Here is a 16,265-nt window from a genome sequence, read left to right as displayed (position 1 = left end):
AGATGCTCAGCCCCTCAAACATGCAGCCATACAGCCTAGCTATACCCAAGGAGACTTTACTGTGAGTAGATCTGAAGAGGGCTACTATTTAATTTGTGATTCACTTTACAGAAAAACCGGGTCACCTTTCTTTATTATATTTAGCCATAATCATTCATTTGATCTCTCTTGTTTCAGTGTGCTGAAAACAAGGCATGACCCTGTTCAAGTAACTTAAGGAAGCAGGGCAGAATATCAGCCTATTCTTCTGTTCAGCCTCAAGGCATGCTCTAGTCAGAGTCTGGCTTGATGTGGTAGCACAGTACAAAAATGTTAAATCTGTAGAAAGGAGAAAAGAAAGGAATCATCCCAGAAACTAGGATATGGCATATTTCCCACTGACATCTTTTTCCCCAAGACTACAAAGACAACTCTAACATTAAAACTAAAAATAATACCTACACACAAAAGCATATGTTTCATGTGAATAATTATTTTCAACTTGTATTGCCTTGGCTCTTTTTTCCAGGCAGCTCAGTCCCCCTTGCCAAAACCTCTGCACTAACCAAGTTGTTCCAGAATGCTCAGTTCAGAAACTCATTCAATGCTTCTGAAAAAGAGGAAGTTTAGCCAATTTCAATAGTCTCAGTTCCCTGGTTTCTCTAAGCTTTGTCCTGTGTCTCCCCATCTCCCCAGACACAGGTCGGATTTTGGTTTCAAATCTTTGGCTGGGTTGGATTAGAACCATGAAAAATTCATGGTAATTGCATCAATACTCATTTATGGAGAAAGCTCAAAGGCAAGAGGGAACGGCAAGAAAATCCCTGCTGTGTGAAAGCAAAAAACAAATCTCAACTATGTAGTGGGAAAAGTCCTAGCTTCCAAACTGTGATTAATACAAACGGTGGCTGTATCACCATGGAACTGAGACGGAACTAGGCCAGGAAGTCTTCCGTGCCGCTTCTGTCACTGTAAAATATGTATTATCAGGATCATTTCTGTCTAGAATTACTTCCCCTCTGACTGTAGGTGGGTGGTCAACCAGCAGCATAGTCTTGAAAAATAATACAAGCGATAGGACAGATTTATGCAGAAAAAGAGGAATGGAGGGGGGAATTCAGTATGGTTGTTTTTCACTTTTGGAGAAAAAGCAAGGGAGGCCGAGGCTTAAGACTGCTTGATACAGTTTTATGAGATCATTTTAATGCATATTGTCTGCTTCTGTAAAACTGCAAGCACTTGCACAAAATAAAATAGGGTTAAACTCTCCTTTGTGAGTTTGGTTACCCTTCTGGCTACCAACTGGAAAGGAAGACAGATATGCGTAAAGATGGAATTATAGTGGCTCAACAACAAATCCCAAAAGAATGAGGAAAAAAGACCTTTCATTTCTGAAAATTCTTTCAGCACTTTCCTCCATTTGGAATTAACATTACTGATGACACAGGGAAGACAATGAGGAGAAAAAAAGCCATTTCTGCACTTCAGTTGGGGTGGAATTTGCCTTGGCATAACTGCAATGATTACCCCTGAGCTGACTTTAAACTAACACTGTAAAGAGTAATGTGTTAAACTCTGTGTCCTACATGACTTTTTTTTGAATGCATAACCTTTAAGTAGCTGAAGGTTGCCTCTGAATTTGGCTCAGTTCAATCAAAAACATCTGTTCCCCTGGCAAGTCCGCTGTCAGGACATTTTTCTCATATGGCTTTAGCGCACAGCTAGCTAGCCCTTTCCTGACCAATCACAAACAACCCAACACTTGTAAATCAAGTTTTGGGCTGACAACATCAGGCCTGCATTCAGTCACCCCATCTCAGCCAGTGAGGCCACTCAACTGCTGCGAGAGCTGCTCTTATCATGTCATCAAATCAAAGCATGTTGAGAAGAGGGAATGTAAGAGGCATCTGCAGAATTCCCCTACTTAGCGATGTTGGAACATTGATAGATGCATCTGTCATTTCATAGCTTCAACTCACCTGCTGTCCATTGGCTTGACATAATAAAGCTGTCCAGAAGTGACTCCAGCTCTCTCACATTGTTTTCACTTGTCTCCGTTAGGAAGGCCTGGCGTTTTTTGGCCTTCATTTGGCAGGAGGGAGAAGAAAGCAAAAAATATAGATGTTAAAGGCATAGAAGAGCAACTCATAACCACCAATGCTGCTGCAAGGCACACAATGGACTAATATTTAAGTGAAACAAAAACAAATCTGGGGAATTTTCCATTACCAAAGTAACACAATTAAAGAGAGAGGTTGAAAGTATTTCAAGGAAGTAGTGCCACCATGACTGCATTTCCAGGTTACTATAAATGATGGATTTTGCATCATTTTAATTTTCTCCTGCTAGAGCAGTACTCAAGTAACCCATCAGGAACAAACTAAAACATTACCCAGGAGCTATTCATATTTTTCTCCTCTACTGGAAAATGCATACTGGTTGGGAAATGTGACAAACCCCTAATTTTGGCATGACACCAAGGTGTCCCTAAAGAAATCTGATAAATTAGTTCTATGCCGAGAGGCCTGGTAGATGGAATTCAGCTTTGGTTTTCCAAAATAGCTTCTTCCATGTAATCTCATCTATAGAAAGCTACAGCTGGTTGAAAACCAGACTGTACTTTTATAATTAGGCAAGTAGCCACTAGGTAATTCTTGATTTACTGTCTAGATCAGTGTTTCTCAACCTCAGCAACTTGAAGATGTATGGACTTCAACTCCCAGAATTCCCCAGCTGGCATGCCAGTTAGGAAATTCTGGGAGTTGAAGTCCACACAACTCCAAGTTGCTGAGGTTGAGAAACACTGGTCTAGATGAAGGACAACAAAGATGAAGCATAGTCCTTGACTGGGCAAAGCAACAAGTCTCCCTAAAGAGGCTGCTAGTTTCACTCATGTTCTGTAAGATTAGGGATAACTATTCAGAAAAACAGAAAGGCAAGAAAGAAGGAAGGAAGAGGAACTAAAAGGTCTTGCCTAAAGATATCCAAACATGAGGCCCATAAGATTTTTCTTCAACCAGCTTCTCTGCAATGAACACATGTGGAGCCCAAGATCTTACTCAAGGACATAGCAAGTAAGCTGACTGTATTGATTTTATTCATAATTCTCTGTATGTGACTGTTTCCTTCCCTTGTTTTCCTTTATTTCACCTTTTCATATCTAGAAATTTGGCTTCATTGGTTTTAGAATGAAATTCCTCATTAATTTTTGTTCTTAATATTTCCCATTTCTACATCCAAAACTATGTACACTTCTCTAAAAAAGGGAAGTTGGACACTGGACAAAAGTTGTCCAGTATGGTGGGATCTAGCAATGGCTTCTTGAGGAGAGGGTGTGCCAACACCTCCTTAAGAGGCAGAAGAACAATCCCCTCTCTCAAGGTTGAATTAACCACTGCTAGAATCCAACCACACGTTACCCCACTGGACAGCCTTAGTTAGCTGGATCTTAGGAGCAAGTGGCCAAGCTTAGAGTCATGAGAACACTGTCCACTTCCTCTTAAGTCTTAAACATCTTAAGTCCAATTCACATGGGAATAAGGAGGAAGAGGTTCAACATAATCAGACTTGCAATATCACTCTCAATAAAAGTAGTCTTAGCTTTCTTATGGCCTGTCTGGTGGGGCTGATACCTAGAGACTACAGCCCTGGTAATTCCCGGTGGTATTTATTTATTTAATTTATTTATTGTATTTGTCACAGCCCATCTTGTTAAACGACTCTGGGCGGTTTACAAAACCATTAAAATCAATTAAAATTACAATATTACAATAATAAATACAAAATAAAAAGATCCTAAGTAATTGGTGATCACTCAGGAAGTGTCATCAAGGCGCTAGCCACCGCCAGGATTGGGTAGAGTTATTATCCCCCCCACCCAAGCTGGCAGAGCCAGGTCTTCAATTTTTTCTGGAAGGCCGGTAGGGTAGGGGCCTGCCGCACCTCTTGGGGGAGAATGTTCCAAAGGGTGGGAGCAATGGCAGAGAAGGCTCTCCTCCTGGGCCCCACCAGTTGACATTCTCTCGCTGACAGGACCCACAACATGCCTTCTCTGCCTGACCGGGTGGGACGGGTTGATGTGACAGGGATAAAACAGTCCCTCAGGTAACCTGGACCCATGCCATGTAGGGCTTTAAAGGTCATAACCAACACTTTGAATTGGACCTGGAAGCAGACTGGGACCCAATGCAGTTCATGTAGTAAAGGTGTTATATGAGCCATTCTTGGGGCACTCAAAATTATTCATGTGGCCGCATTTTGGATCAGCTGTAGCTTCCAGATACTCTTCAAAGGTAGCCCCATGTAGAGCGCATTGCAATAGTCTAGCCAAGAGATGACCAGGACATAAGTGACTGACCGGAGAGCCTCCTGATCCAGGAAGGGGCGTAACTGGCGTACCACACGAAGGTGGGCGAAGGCTCTCCTGGCCACGACTGCCACCTGCTCCTCGAGCAGGAGTCGTGAGTCCAGGAGGACCCCCAGATTACGCACCTGATCCGTCTGGGGCAGTGCAACCCTGTCCAAAACCAAAGATGGTAAATCCTTGGATATAGAGGGGCCTCCAATCCATAGCCACTCCATCTTACCAAGATTCAGCTGAAGCCTGTTGCACCCCATCCAGACCCCCACAGCCTCCAGGCACTGTGAAAGAGTGGTCACGGCATCACTCAACTCACCCGGGATGATGTATAACTGGGTATCATCAGCATATTGATGATACCTCATCCCATAGTGATGGATGATCTCACCCAGTGGTTTCATGTAGATGTTAAAAAGGAACAGAGAGAGTATCAAACCCTGGGGCACCCCACAAAGGAGGGGCCGCAAGCTGGACCTCTCACCCGCATCAACACCCAATTGGGATTGACCTTGGAGGAAGGAAGAGAACCAGTACAAAACTGTGCCGCCCACTCCCAACTCCCCAAGTCGACCCAAAAGGATACCATGGTCGATGGTATCGAAAGCTGCTGAGAGGTCAAGAAGAGCAAGGATGGATGCACTACTCCCATCCCACTCCCACCAGCGACCATCCATGAGTATGACCAATGCCATTTCCGTCCTGTATCCGGGCCTGAAACCTGACTGAAAAGGGTCCAGATAATCCGTTTCCTCCAGGATCCTCTGGAGCTGCAGTGCCACCACCTTCTCAACCACCTTCCCTAAAAAAGGGAGGTGGGAGACTGGACGAAAATTGTCCAGTATGATGGGATGCAATGATGGCTTCTTGAGGAGGGGGTGCACCAGTGCCTCCTTAAAGGCAGCTGGAAACACTTCCTCCCTCAAGGATGAATTCACCATTACCTGGACCCACCCACATGTCAGCTCCCAGGAAGCTTTAACTAACCAGGAGGGACACGGATCTAGTTGACAGGTGGTGGCATTGACTGTCTGGAGGACCCTATCCACTTTCTCAGTTCAACAGAATCAAACTGTTCCCAGATAACAGGGTAAGAACGTACCCTGGGCATCTCTATAGACCATGCCTCATGCTTGGTATCCAACTGGAACTGGATTTGAGCAATTTTATCTTCTAGATACCTAGAAAACTCCTCTGCACTGAGCCCCCCTTTCCCAAAAGAGATCGGGTGATCTTGAACAGGGCCACCAGGCAGCATTCGGCTTATGCAATAATAGCAGAGAAATATTGAAATTTCGATGCTCTTACTGCCACAAGGTAGACCTTAATAGTGGCTCTAGCTTGTGTTTGGTTGGGTTCGGTCCTTGTTTTCCTCCAGTGAGGCTCTACATGTCTTTTAACCCTTTTCAAAACCCTCAACTCCTCCGTAAACCATGGGGAGTATTGGGTTCGATGGGTCAAGAGAGGTCGCATGGGTGCGATCTTGTCCAAGGCCTCAGCCACTTTCCTATTCCAGGTAGCGGCCAAGGGCTCCACTGGACTGTGCAGCAGACTCTCGGGTATAACCCCCAGCTCCTTTTGGAACCCAGCTGGGTCCATCAGTTGCTGGGGGCAGACCGATTGAATGGGTCCTGCCTCCCTGTGGAGGGGAATGGCATAAGAGAATCTCAAGGCCACCAGGACATGATCTGACCACGACAAGGGGGATAGCTGTAATTCCTCCTTCAGATCACATTGCCACTGCTCTGACAAGAAAACCAAGTCCGGTGTGAGACCAGTCCTGAGTCAGGTCACGGATAACCTGGGACAGGCCCATGCCCGCCATGGTAGCCATGAACTCCTGGGCTGCCTCTGAGGCACACCCAAGGGATGGCAGATTGAAGTTCCCCAAGACCATCAGTCTGGGGAACTCCACTGCTAGCCCCACGACAGCCTCCAGCAGCTCAGGCAGGGAGGTTGCTACGCAGCAGGGAGGCTGGTACAGTAACAACAATCCCAACAGTGCTTGTGAACCCAATTTCAGGAACAGGGTCTCACAACTGGCCACTTGTGGAGCAGCGCCCCTGACGGCCAACAGAGATTCTCTGATGACAACTACTACCCCTCCTCCACTACCCTGGGGTCTTTTTTTTTTTTTTTAAATCCGCACTGTCGTTACCAACTCTGCGGTGACTGCCTGGACGAGTCCTTGCAGTTTTCAAGGCAAGGTGTTTCGGAAGTGGTTTGCCAGTGCCTCCTTCCTAGAGCAGAGCCCAGCTGGCGAGCACAGGAGGCAGGGGTTCCTTCGCGCCTTTTTCAGGCGTGCGCGGCTTCCGCGCTACCAGCAACTGCTCCCGACTCCTTTTGCAAGGCGCTGCCAGCATTTTTCCTCTCATCGGAGTGAGAGTACCCATTTATCTACTCACATAAGTTTTCGATCTGCTGGGTTGACAGGAGCTGGGGGAGGAAGCAGGAGCTCACTCTGCTGCGCGAAAGCTGGGCTCGAACCGCTGAAGTGTCGACCATTTCTGGCCGGTAACCTTCAGCGTCATTAAGACCCTGGGATCTTGGCTGATGCCAAACCGTAAACCCAGCTGGGCACTCCCCCTTCAGGGCCCAGCCAGGTCTCAGTGATACATGCCAGGTTGGCCATTCCTCAGTGATTAACTCACATATAAGGGGGGCCTTGTTGTTAACTGACCTGGCATTAAGAAGCAACAGCCGAAAGCCAGGGTCTCTGCAGGTCTGCTGTTCAGGGCCTGGGCCTGGGTCGAGAAGGCCAGAACATGCCACCAGTACTAAGCACCGGGGGCATCTTCCCTGAGAGCAGCCCATCCTCTGACTCCTGTCATAATACCCCCTCCCCATCACCACCCGAATAGCGTAATCCGCCCTGACCTCCCAGAGCTTCCATTCCCCCCCAATCCCAGCCCTCCGGTTTCTCTGGTTAGGGGTCCCTCCATCTAGCCAAACAACATCAGACATACCCAGTCAACTAAAAGCCGATGGTGGGCTCCACAGTACTTCAGCTCCTACTCTCAGCACCGTTGGAACCCTAACCATCACCCTACTCATCCACTGTACCCCCTTGCCCACTTCTCTCACTAGTTGGCTGGGGGCACCTGCTCCATTCCTACTCCCACCCTGACTCTCACTCGGGGGAAGGGAGTTTACTATCACACTCATAACACACTCCACACATCCACCCTCAGCTCCCCCTCCCTGTCTCTCCCGTCTCTTACCCTGGGGGAGGGCACCTAATCCACTTACACTGGAGGGACCCCAACACCCCTCTGCCTTCTCTGGGCCAACTGGAGGGGCCGATTGAATCCCCCTCAACTCCAATCCTTCAACCCACTATTCCAGCTGCCACTCGATCGCTAATCAGGCTGTTCATAACTCGGGGCTTTGCCTGGGCCAGTGTCACCACCGTCACCCAAGTCCCTTCTGGGTCCACCGCTTGAGCTCCCACTCCGTGGTTCCGTCGGGGCCCATCTGCTGTTCGGACAAATCGCCTGGGTCATTCCAGTCACCAGCACCACTCAGGCTTCTCCTCCAGCTGTTCAGCCTCTCTGGCTACTTCCTTGGGCCGCTTAGCTGCTCTACTGCTGCCCACTCACCAATTCAGAGGCCATCCAGACCGCCTGGGCTGTTGTTGGGGTGCAAATCCCTCTTTGGGCCATCGTCCTCGCTCTCTGGGTTGTCACCCTCAGTCTCTGGGCTGCCGCCACCGCCAGGATGTAAATCTGGCCAATTTTCAGGCCATTTGGGCCATTCCCACTATCGCTGCCGTCCCAGTCGCCCAAGTGCCACCTCATCTACTTCCCAGGGTGCCACAATCCAGGCCGACCAGGCCGTCCGCTGCAATCACAGAGTCCCGCCCGGGCTCTCCAGCTTCCTCCAGCCTCTGCGGAGCTCCGTCACACAACGGACTGCGGCACCCCCAGGATTCACAGTCCAGTGGGAGAGGGGAAAAAGAGCAGACCCTCCAGGAGTGGGGGGAAGAAAAAGAAACCCTCCAGGGTGCTCAGGTGAGAGCCGGCGACCATACGTCCCACCTAGCATTTGCTCCTGGTCGCCATCTTGGAATCCCATCTTAGTACTACCTAGGCCTGAATCTGTTGAGCTTTTTGAGATCAGTCAAGGTTGGCTAGGCACTGCCACATGAGATTGTTTCTCAAAACTAGAACATAACTCATGTGAGACAGTCTGGACAAGACCATTAAGATGTTCTCCCACATTTTGTTATGCTGTACCTGTACTATATCTAGCAAAATTAGAGTTTAATAACTCTAATTTTAACTAACCATGTGGAATGGTCTGTAAAGAAGGGCACACTTTTTTATTTGCAGAGTAGTCTACAGAAATCTTCAGGAAACTTGCCAAAATGTGTCACTTGTCACTGATGTCAGAAGATACTGGGTCTGAGTATTGTTTATGATTGGAAGTGCTGATTAATTACCTGAGGGCCCATCTCATCCCCATTACATCAACCCGTCCCACCCGATCAGACAGAGAGGGCATGTTGTGGACCCTGTCAGTGAGAGAATGTTGGCTGGTGGGGCCCAGGAGGAGACTCTTCTCTGCCGCTGCCCCCGTCCCTTGTAATATTCTCCCCCCAGAGGTGCAGTGGGCCCCTACCGTCCCGATTTTCTGGAAAGGACTTAAGATCTGCTCTGCCAGCTTGCATGGGGCGATAAGAGTTTTAATCAATCCTGGGGTGGCTGGTGCCCTGATGCCACTCCCTGAGTTATTTGCCAATCCCATCATTCTTGGAATTTATTATTTTAAAGATTATTTTTATATTGTATTTTAATTGATTTTATCTCCTTCGTAAACTACCCAGAGTCGCTTTTCAACAAGATGGGCGGTGATAAAGTTGATATATAAATAAAAATATAAAAATAAATTAAATTATCAAAGGATCTGGTAGCATTTTATACTTGTTGTTAGACCTCTCCTTTTTTTATGTACATTCTTTTAACTAAATTGCATTTTAACTATTTTTATTCTTTGACTGGAAATAAAGTCTATTTATTTTATTATTATTTTAATAAATAAAATTTATTAACAGGCAACTTGTTTCCAGTTGCAAAAAAAGAAAGAAAATAGGTCCCTTATCAACTGTTGTTCTAAATTGGACAGAAAAAATATGTAAATTAAATTTATATCAACCTTTTAAAATCTCTATATGGGGAAACTCCCCTTTTCTCTTCTCTAGTGACCTGCAATCTAACTTTGGGTAACAGCCATCTCAACTTTTGAGTTATCAGCACTTCCCATAACAACAAGTCAGCATGAAGATTTAAGGATTCAGGGTTTTTATGGCGAGAAACATCTTTTTCCTGTTAACTGAGCTCTATTATGAGCCAACAGTGGATCATGACTGGCTCAAAGACAAGCAATGTATGCGGATTTCTTCTGTGTTCTCCACCATTCTGCTTAAATATTTTATAAATTTGCTCTACCATTTCAATTTTAATTATATGTTCTGTATATCTACTAATATATTATTCATATACATTTCAGCGTTTGATCCCCAGTAGCATTTACATGGTCTTCCCTGTGTGATGGTTAGTGCTATACATCACAAAGAATTTCCAGCGCCAATGGAATTCTCATGCCAGGATTTTTCTTTCTAAAACATCAGTATTCCGGAAAGAATCATAAAGATGCATACAGTTTTTACAGGATATAAATAGACTAGAATGCTGAGCTACACACCATTCTGTCAACCTGACTTTGCCATGCCCACCGAATAGCATAAAAAGCAATGTCACGCCCATAAAGTAAATATTTTCATGCACGTGTAAGCATTTGGAGCAGCAGATACTCCAGTTACGCACCAGCAGAATTGCTTCCTGCACAAAAGATTCAGGCAATCTGCTCAATGGCTCAGAGCAGCTTGTCTTCTCATGCAGATGTTTTATTTTTAATCTATCATATATTAGTATATTTACGTTGGTGTTACTTTTCGGCATTTACCTGTTTCACTCATGTTTCCCATTTGTTACTCAAGTTTGGCCACTTGGTTTTATCAAATTTTCTCTCTCTCTCCCCCTCTCTCTCTCTATGCGTATGTACACCTACACACATACATACATATACATACATGCACAGGACAGACACCTACGCATACATTCAGATTTCCCAGCAGTCCCGTTACATTCTAGCTCCAGCCAACTAGTTGTCTGCCCATGTTCTTCTCCTCCAAGCCCCCCTAATTGCAAGGGGTTGTCCCAAATATCCTTTCCATTTGGGGGAAATTTGAAAGCAACTTAAAATAACGTATTCATGGAAGCATACTAAGAAAAGCTGTTCCTCATATCTGAGCTTCCTGACAATGTCAGCGAGAAACTCAGAACGAGCTGCCTACACTAGGCTCTGGCCCCTTGTCCAATATATACTGATCCTTTAGAAAAAAGGTATAGGAGCAAGAGATTCCTGACAGCAAGGTGCAAGAGAAACATACGAATGCTAGTGCCTGACTTTGTGTCATTTGCAGCTAATTAAGCTGCATGTTTCTCTACTACTTACTTAATCAAAGAACTGCTCTGTTGCAGCCTGTCGAGCTTGGGAACTCAATTTATATGTAAATGTCTTCCTAACTACCAAGAGGCCCCCGAACCAAACAGCCCAGAAGTGTACCTTGAAACGGGCCAGCCTAAAACACAGCTGCAGTACCACTAGTCCCTCAAAGACTTGGAGGTATTAACCGTACTTAGTTAAATGACATAACATTACGTTGATTCTTTGTTTTAAACTTGCCTGTTTGTCTAGCGTGCCACTCCATATTCAAATGTTTCCCTTTTCCCTTTGTCCAAAATGATTCCATGCCCTAGACTGAGAACCCAAAACGAAGTCATCTGGTAGAATCCCTATCAATTGTGGTCTAGTGGTTAAGGTGCTGAACTACGATAAGGGAAACCAGGTTCAAGACCAGCCTTAGCAATGGAAGCTTGGTGGGTGACTCTGGGCCAGACTTTCATAGCCTAGCCTATTTTGCAGGGTTGGAGGACTAAGAGCTATGCACCCCACCTTGAGTTCCTGGAAGAAAGGTAAAATAGAAATAATAAATGATCCGTGCTACCATTTGTGGGCTGCAGAAATCTCAGTGACCTAAGATGGCAGAATGTTAGGTGTTTCCGTGTCCCTTTGTTGTTATCTTATGTCATCTAGATTTTTGCAGCCCAGATACAGTAGCCCTAAAATTGAAAGACAAAAATATTAAAGTGGTACTGAGATAAGGGGCATTAGTACTTTGAATCATCTTACTGAAATCAAGCTTTTAAATCATTTGAGCAATCTGAAATGCCTAAAATTGCAAAATGGCCACCAAGAACTGAAAGAGTCACGGTGCAATCAATCAATCGATAACATTCAATTAAAACATTATTTCACAATTTAGTCTAGATGCATTATCACAGTCTAAAGCTCTTAAATTATTGTCAGTACTGGACATTTGTTTTGGAGCATTCTAAGAGTACATTTTTAATAAACAATAAATAATTGTTTATTAATTTAAATGGTTAAATTAAATTAAATAATTTTGCTAAAGTGAGTATTAGTTATTTGCCAGGACTCTGGAACGAAGAAGTCAAATTTCTCCTATTTAAAAAAAACCAATGGCCTTAAAGAATATTAGGTATGTTTCTTATGATCCTGTTGAGGTTAATTCAACAACAGCAGCAAAAATCACATTTACTGGACATTCTGTAGAATGTTAAAAAGTGTTAGCTATCAACCTAACTCAAAGGGTTATCCCAGTATTGCTCCATTTTAGTTTAATAACCATAAAGGTGCTAACGTGATCTTACAAAGATCAATATTGTTTAAACATGTGGTTGTACTCTTGAATTATATACCAAAAATTAGAATTTATTACTATATCAGGTAAACAGAGAGAATCTCCTTGAGCAATACCTGGGGAACTAGCAATCATGTAAACTACAGTATAGCAAGCTTTGGATCTCTGTTGGATGAATGAGCAAATATTCCAATGAGTGACCTCTGAATAACCCAAGATAATCATCAGCAAAGGTATGACTAGAATTTTTAACAACCAGAAAGTCCTATTTTGATGCTCAAACAGATGTTACTCCTGTGAAATAACTATGATTCCATGTAAGATTATTCTGAAGTACAGTGGAATACTGTAGGAAAAGAGTAAAATAGCTAAGGCGTGAGTTCAGAACACGATGATGGGGTTAATCCCTATCATAACCCTACCCAACATGCACCAACATATAACACATGAATCTACCCACTGAGGAGCTATATTTTCACCCAGGAGGCTGCTCTGCAGAGAAGGCAGAAAGTTAGGAAGAGGAAGAGATTTGGCTTAAGATGCTTGGAAAGAAAGTTCCAGCCTGGAGGCTAGAATTTGCCCAGCCCTAAGCTGATTGCTCTCCATCAGGGCAACCCACCCCGCAAAGCAACTCTGCGAATACAATAAGAGATGGAGGATTCATGGGTGGAGGCAAAACTGGGTTGTCTGTGTGGGAAGGGGGTCAAAACAGTCAAGATGGCAGCTGCCACTGTATAGTCAAAACCTGCCCCTTTTTTATGTGCCATCCAAGGTGGGGCTTTGATCGTACAGTCACAGCTGCCACCTTGATGTTTTTATAATTTTATTAAAAGTTTTTAAAACGAAGATAAAAACTAATACAAACTGATATAAAGTAAAGAAGAAAAAAGAAAAAGAAAGAAATCAAAGAGAAAGCTAAAAGTTCAAGAAAGAAAAAGTAAAAGAAAAATAGAAAAGAAAGAAAAAAGATACAGTACACAGAAGTGGCTTCTGATTGTCTTCACAGCAGTTATAAATATAATTATAAATTTACCTCTTTCTCTAAAGTTACATCATGACTCTTCTTTCTATAATTTATCTTGTCTAATCATCAAAACCATAAATCATGAGTTATTTTTTTCTGTTTTACACAAAAAGTCCATTTCCAGTCAGCAATAAACATAGATATTGTCTTTTCTCTAATCAAAGGAGTCAATCTGGGCATCTCAGCAAGTTCCATCATCTTCACATTAGTGCCAAATCTTTCCACTTTTGTGCATACAGCAATCTCGCTGCAGTTATCATATACAAAACTAAAATTCCATGACTTTTTTCCAACTGTTCGTCCAGCAGTCCCAAAAGAAAGAGCTCTGGTCTCAATTGTATATTAATCTTTAAACTCCTTTAAATCAGTGTACAAGTAAAACAAATGATGGTAACGACTGGTCCTCAGAGGTATAGCCATCCCAGCACCCTTGTGGTCACGTCATCACAATCTGGGTGCTTAGCAACCCGTACACACTTATGACCAGTTGCCAAGCACCCCACAATCATGTGATCGCCATTTGCAATCTTCCCTGCCAAGTTCCCCAGAAAGTCAATACGGAAGCTGGCAGGGAAAGTCGCAAGTCACTGGAGTAAGTCTTCCCCACCTGTGCACCCTCCCCACCCCCTCTGCACTTGTGCTGCACCAGCCGCTCGCGCAACCCTGAGCACCCCCCCGATTTGCGCGGCACCTCTCCTGCACCTCCGCACACCCTCCCCAACCCATGCAGTGCCTCCCACGCACCCTCCCCAACTGGCGCAGCACCTCTCTCTCACCCCCTCATATCCTCACGTACCCTCCCCTGCACCCTCATGCACCCCTTCATTCCCTCCCCCACCCGGCAGCAGCCACTTACCTGCCTGTCAGCCTGGGGCTTGCAACTTCCTTCTGACTTCCCCACTGGGACTACAGGGATCACTGTCACTAAGCGATGCAGTCACACTTTATGACCGTTTGACTTAGTGACAGAAATTCCAGTCCCACTTGTTGTAAGTCGTAGGTCGAAGACTACCTGTATGTATAAATTTTCTAGCTTGTTTACACATCCATCAAGCAGGATAAAATGTCCCTTCTTGTTGTTCATAGCCATCTCGACTTTTTTAACACACACACACACACCCTGTGGATTCCCCTGAGGCAGGATAAAAATGCAGTAAGTCCTATAGTACAGAATGAGTCTATTTCCCAAGAATTTCACATAACACTGGAGACTTACTTTCAAGCAAGCTATATAACCTGAGAGAAGATGTTTGCATGAAACCTATTTATGGGCAATATTTTTCATTGTTGGTTTAGGTTAGATCATAGTCTTTTGCTGTGTCAAAGGTGACATCATAAAACATCATGCCAGTATAAAGATTCCTTCACATCAAGCTGAACTTCCAAAGACTACATGGACAAGTCTATGTAGTTTTAGCGGTAATTCAGAATTAGTTTGCCACTGGCCTTCTTCTGCATTTTTTTTTAATCTCCCAGTTTCCCAACAGCTCTGGGATTTCCTGATGGTCTCCCATCCAAATACTAACCAGGTACAATTCTGCTTAGTTTTTCTATTTGTTTGAGATCAGCCAAGTTCTGCTGAGTGCCACAATATCTGTGGCCTGTATTGGTTAAACTATAAACGCATCCAACTCAGGGATGTGTAATGACAAAGAAGAATTATACATAGCATATGTAATTTTTTCTGAGCCGCATCTTTGTCCCTCCAACTTTTATAACTTTAAAAAAATTGTTGGGGCCATGATACATATATAAATTAGGCCATGTTTTCTGGATCTGAGATTACTCACATGAAAGATCTATTTTGCAAATATAAATGCCACAGTCTGAAGTGGAACTTCTCTCTGTTAGAGAGAAAACAGTACTAGTTAATCTTAAAGACCAAGCATACTAATAACAAAACAATTAAACTGCTGCAGAAACTGAGTAGACAGAAAGCCACATTAATCCCAACACTTCCTGTTCTTTCTAACCTTCAGAGACTTCTCCATATGAAAACGCAGCACTACAAGGGAAGCTATTTCAATAAAAGCACAGTCAGTGATCCTTATTTTACTGTAAAGTTTCCCTCGGTGATCTTCATTCTGTTGCAAAGTGACTTTCAAAGTCGGTAGCTCGTTAAACGTCTTGCCTGCCACCCACTTAAAAAGTAATTTATTTCCCTATTGGAATCCTTGATTGTTATACGGTTCTTAAACATCATGTCCTATACCAATAAGTAGAAAGGCGAGGGTGACGCACTTGGCAACAACAGCATTGATAACCTTCAGCGTAACAAACGGAAAGGAATCCTGCAATGTGCTGGGGAGACACAAAACAGGCTGGCTGGGAAATTCTGGAAATGTGAACCCCAAAATACTAAGAGTATCAACCTCAAGACAGGGCTACTTATAAACACAGTGGTGTAGCTATGCCCCCCCCCCAAAAAATCCCACTTCCAAAATGGTGAAAAAATGGGATAGGGATACAAAAAGCTATTAGCTACACCAAAGACAATGTAGTTGTTAACCAATCATGGCTTCATTGTTAATAATATCAAATATTGGTAACTCCCACACCTACTGATTTAGAACAGAAATCCACATAAAGCTGCAGTTTCAGCAAATTTGAGGGTCTTCTCCAGTAGCAGAACTATATCTATTTGTAATTTGAAAATCTGACGAAAACGTGGGGGTTTGAATCATGCTCTTCAAGTTCCCCAGCCATTCAAAGTATATCCAAGATCTTTCAGTAGGGACCGTCAAAGATGCGAAACAGCCTTCCGAGTTAAGTTTTTAGGTGTGTATTGAAAAGAGTTGGGTTTAGTAGGATTTTGTGTTTGCGATTCATCAAGATTTAACTGCTACCATTCACTCTACCAAGGGTGGGATGTAGACGTCAAAATGTTCTCACCCCCTCAGCTGCTTGGAGAGCTCTGAACATTTACAGGGATTCCAAATGCAGGCAGGTCTCTAAGCTCACAAACCTTTCCCCTATTTTAAATCCAAAAATAAGCCAATCTGTAAGGAAGCCCAGTGTCTGAAGTGGTACCCTGTCTTTGATTTTGATCTTTTTGTGTTACAAGCAAACACTTGTTAGACTTATCCCTATTTGTACTATAGCTGATCTTCCTCTGTCAT

The 16,265-nt window shown here is 44.0% G+C and overlaps 1 protein-coding gene across 4 annotated transcripts in view; it reads right to left on the bottom strand.

The window, feature by feature from the left end:
* The window catches only part of CCDC171 (coiled-coil domain containing 171), a 184,814-nt gene that overhangs the window by 124,866 nt on the left and 43,683 nt on the right, over positions 1-16,265 (bottom strand). For all 4 annotated transcript variants that reach the window (XM_025166216.2, XM_088129964.1, XM_088129965.1 and 1 more), the window contains one exon: positions 1,959-2,061. In XM_025166216.2, coding sequence (XP_025021984.1) covers positions 1,959-2,061 — 103 coding nt within the window. The remainder of the gene's footprint in view (positions 1-1,958; positions 2,062-16,265) is intronic.

This window comes from Python bivittatus, unplaced genomic scaffold, assembly GCF_059951505.1.
Source record: "Python bivittatus isolate LINGU-HERP-01145 unplaced genomic scaffold, Pbiv_v1 ctg000850_np1212, whole genome shotgun sequence".
Classification (NCBI taxonomy): Eukaryota; Metazoa; Chordata; class Lepidosauria; order Squamata; family Pythonidae; genus Python; species Python bivittatus.
The sequence above is the reverse complement of the archived record's forward strand: the minus strand, read 5'-3'. Positions and strand labels throughout refer to the sequence as shown.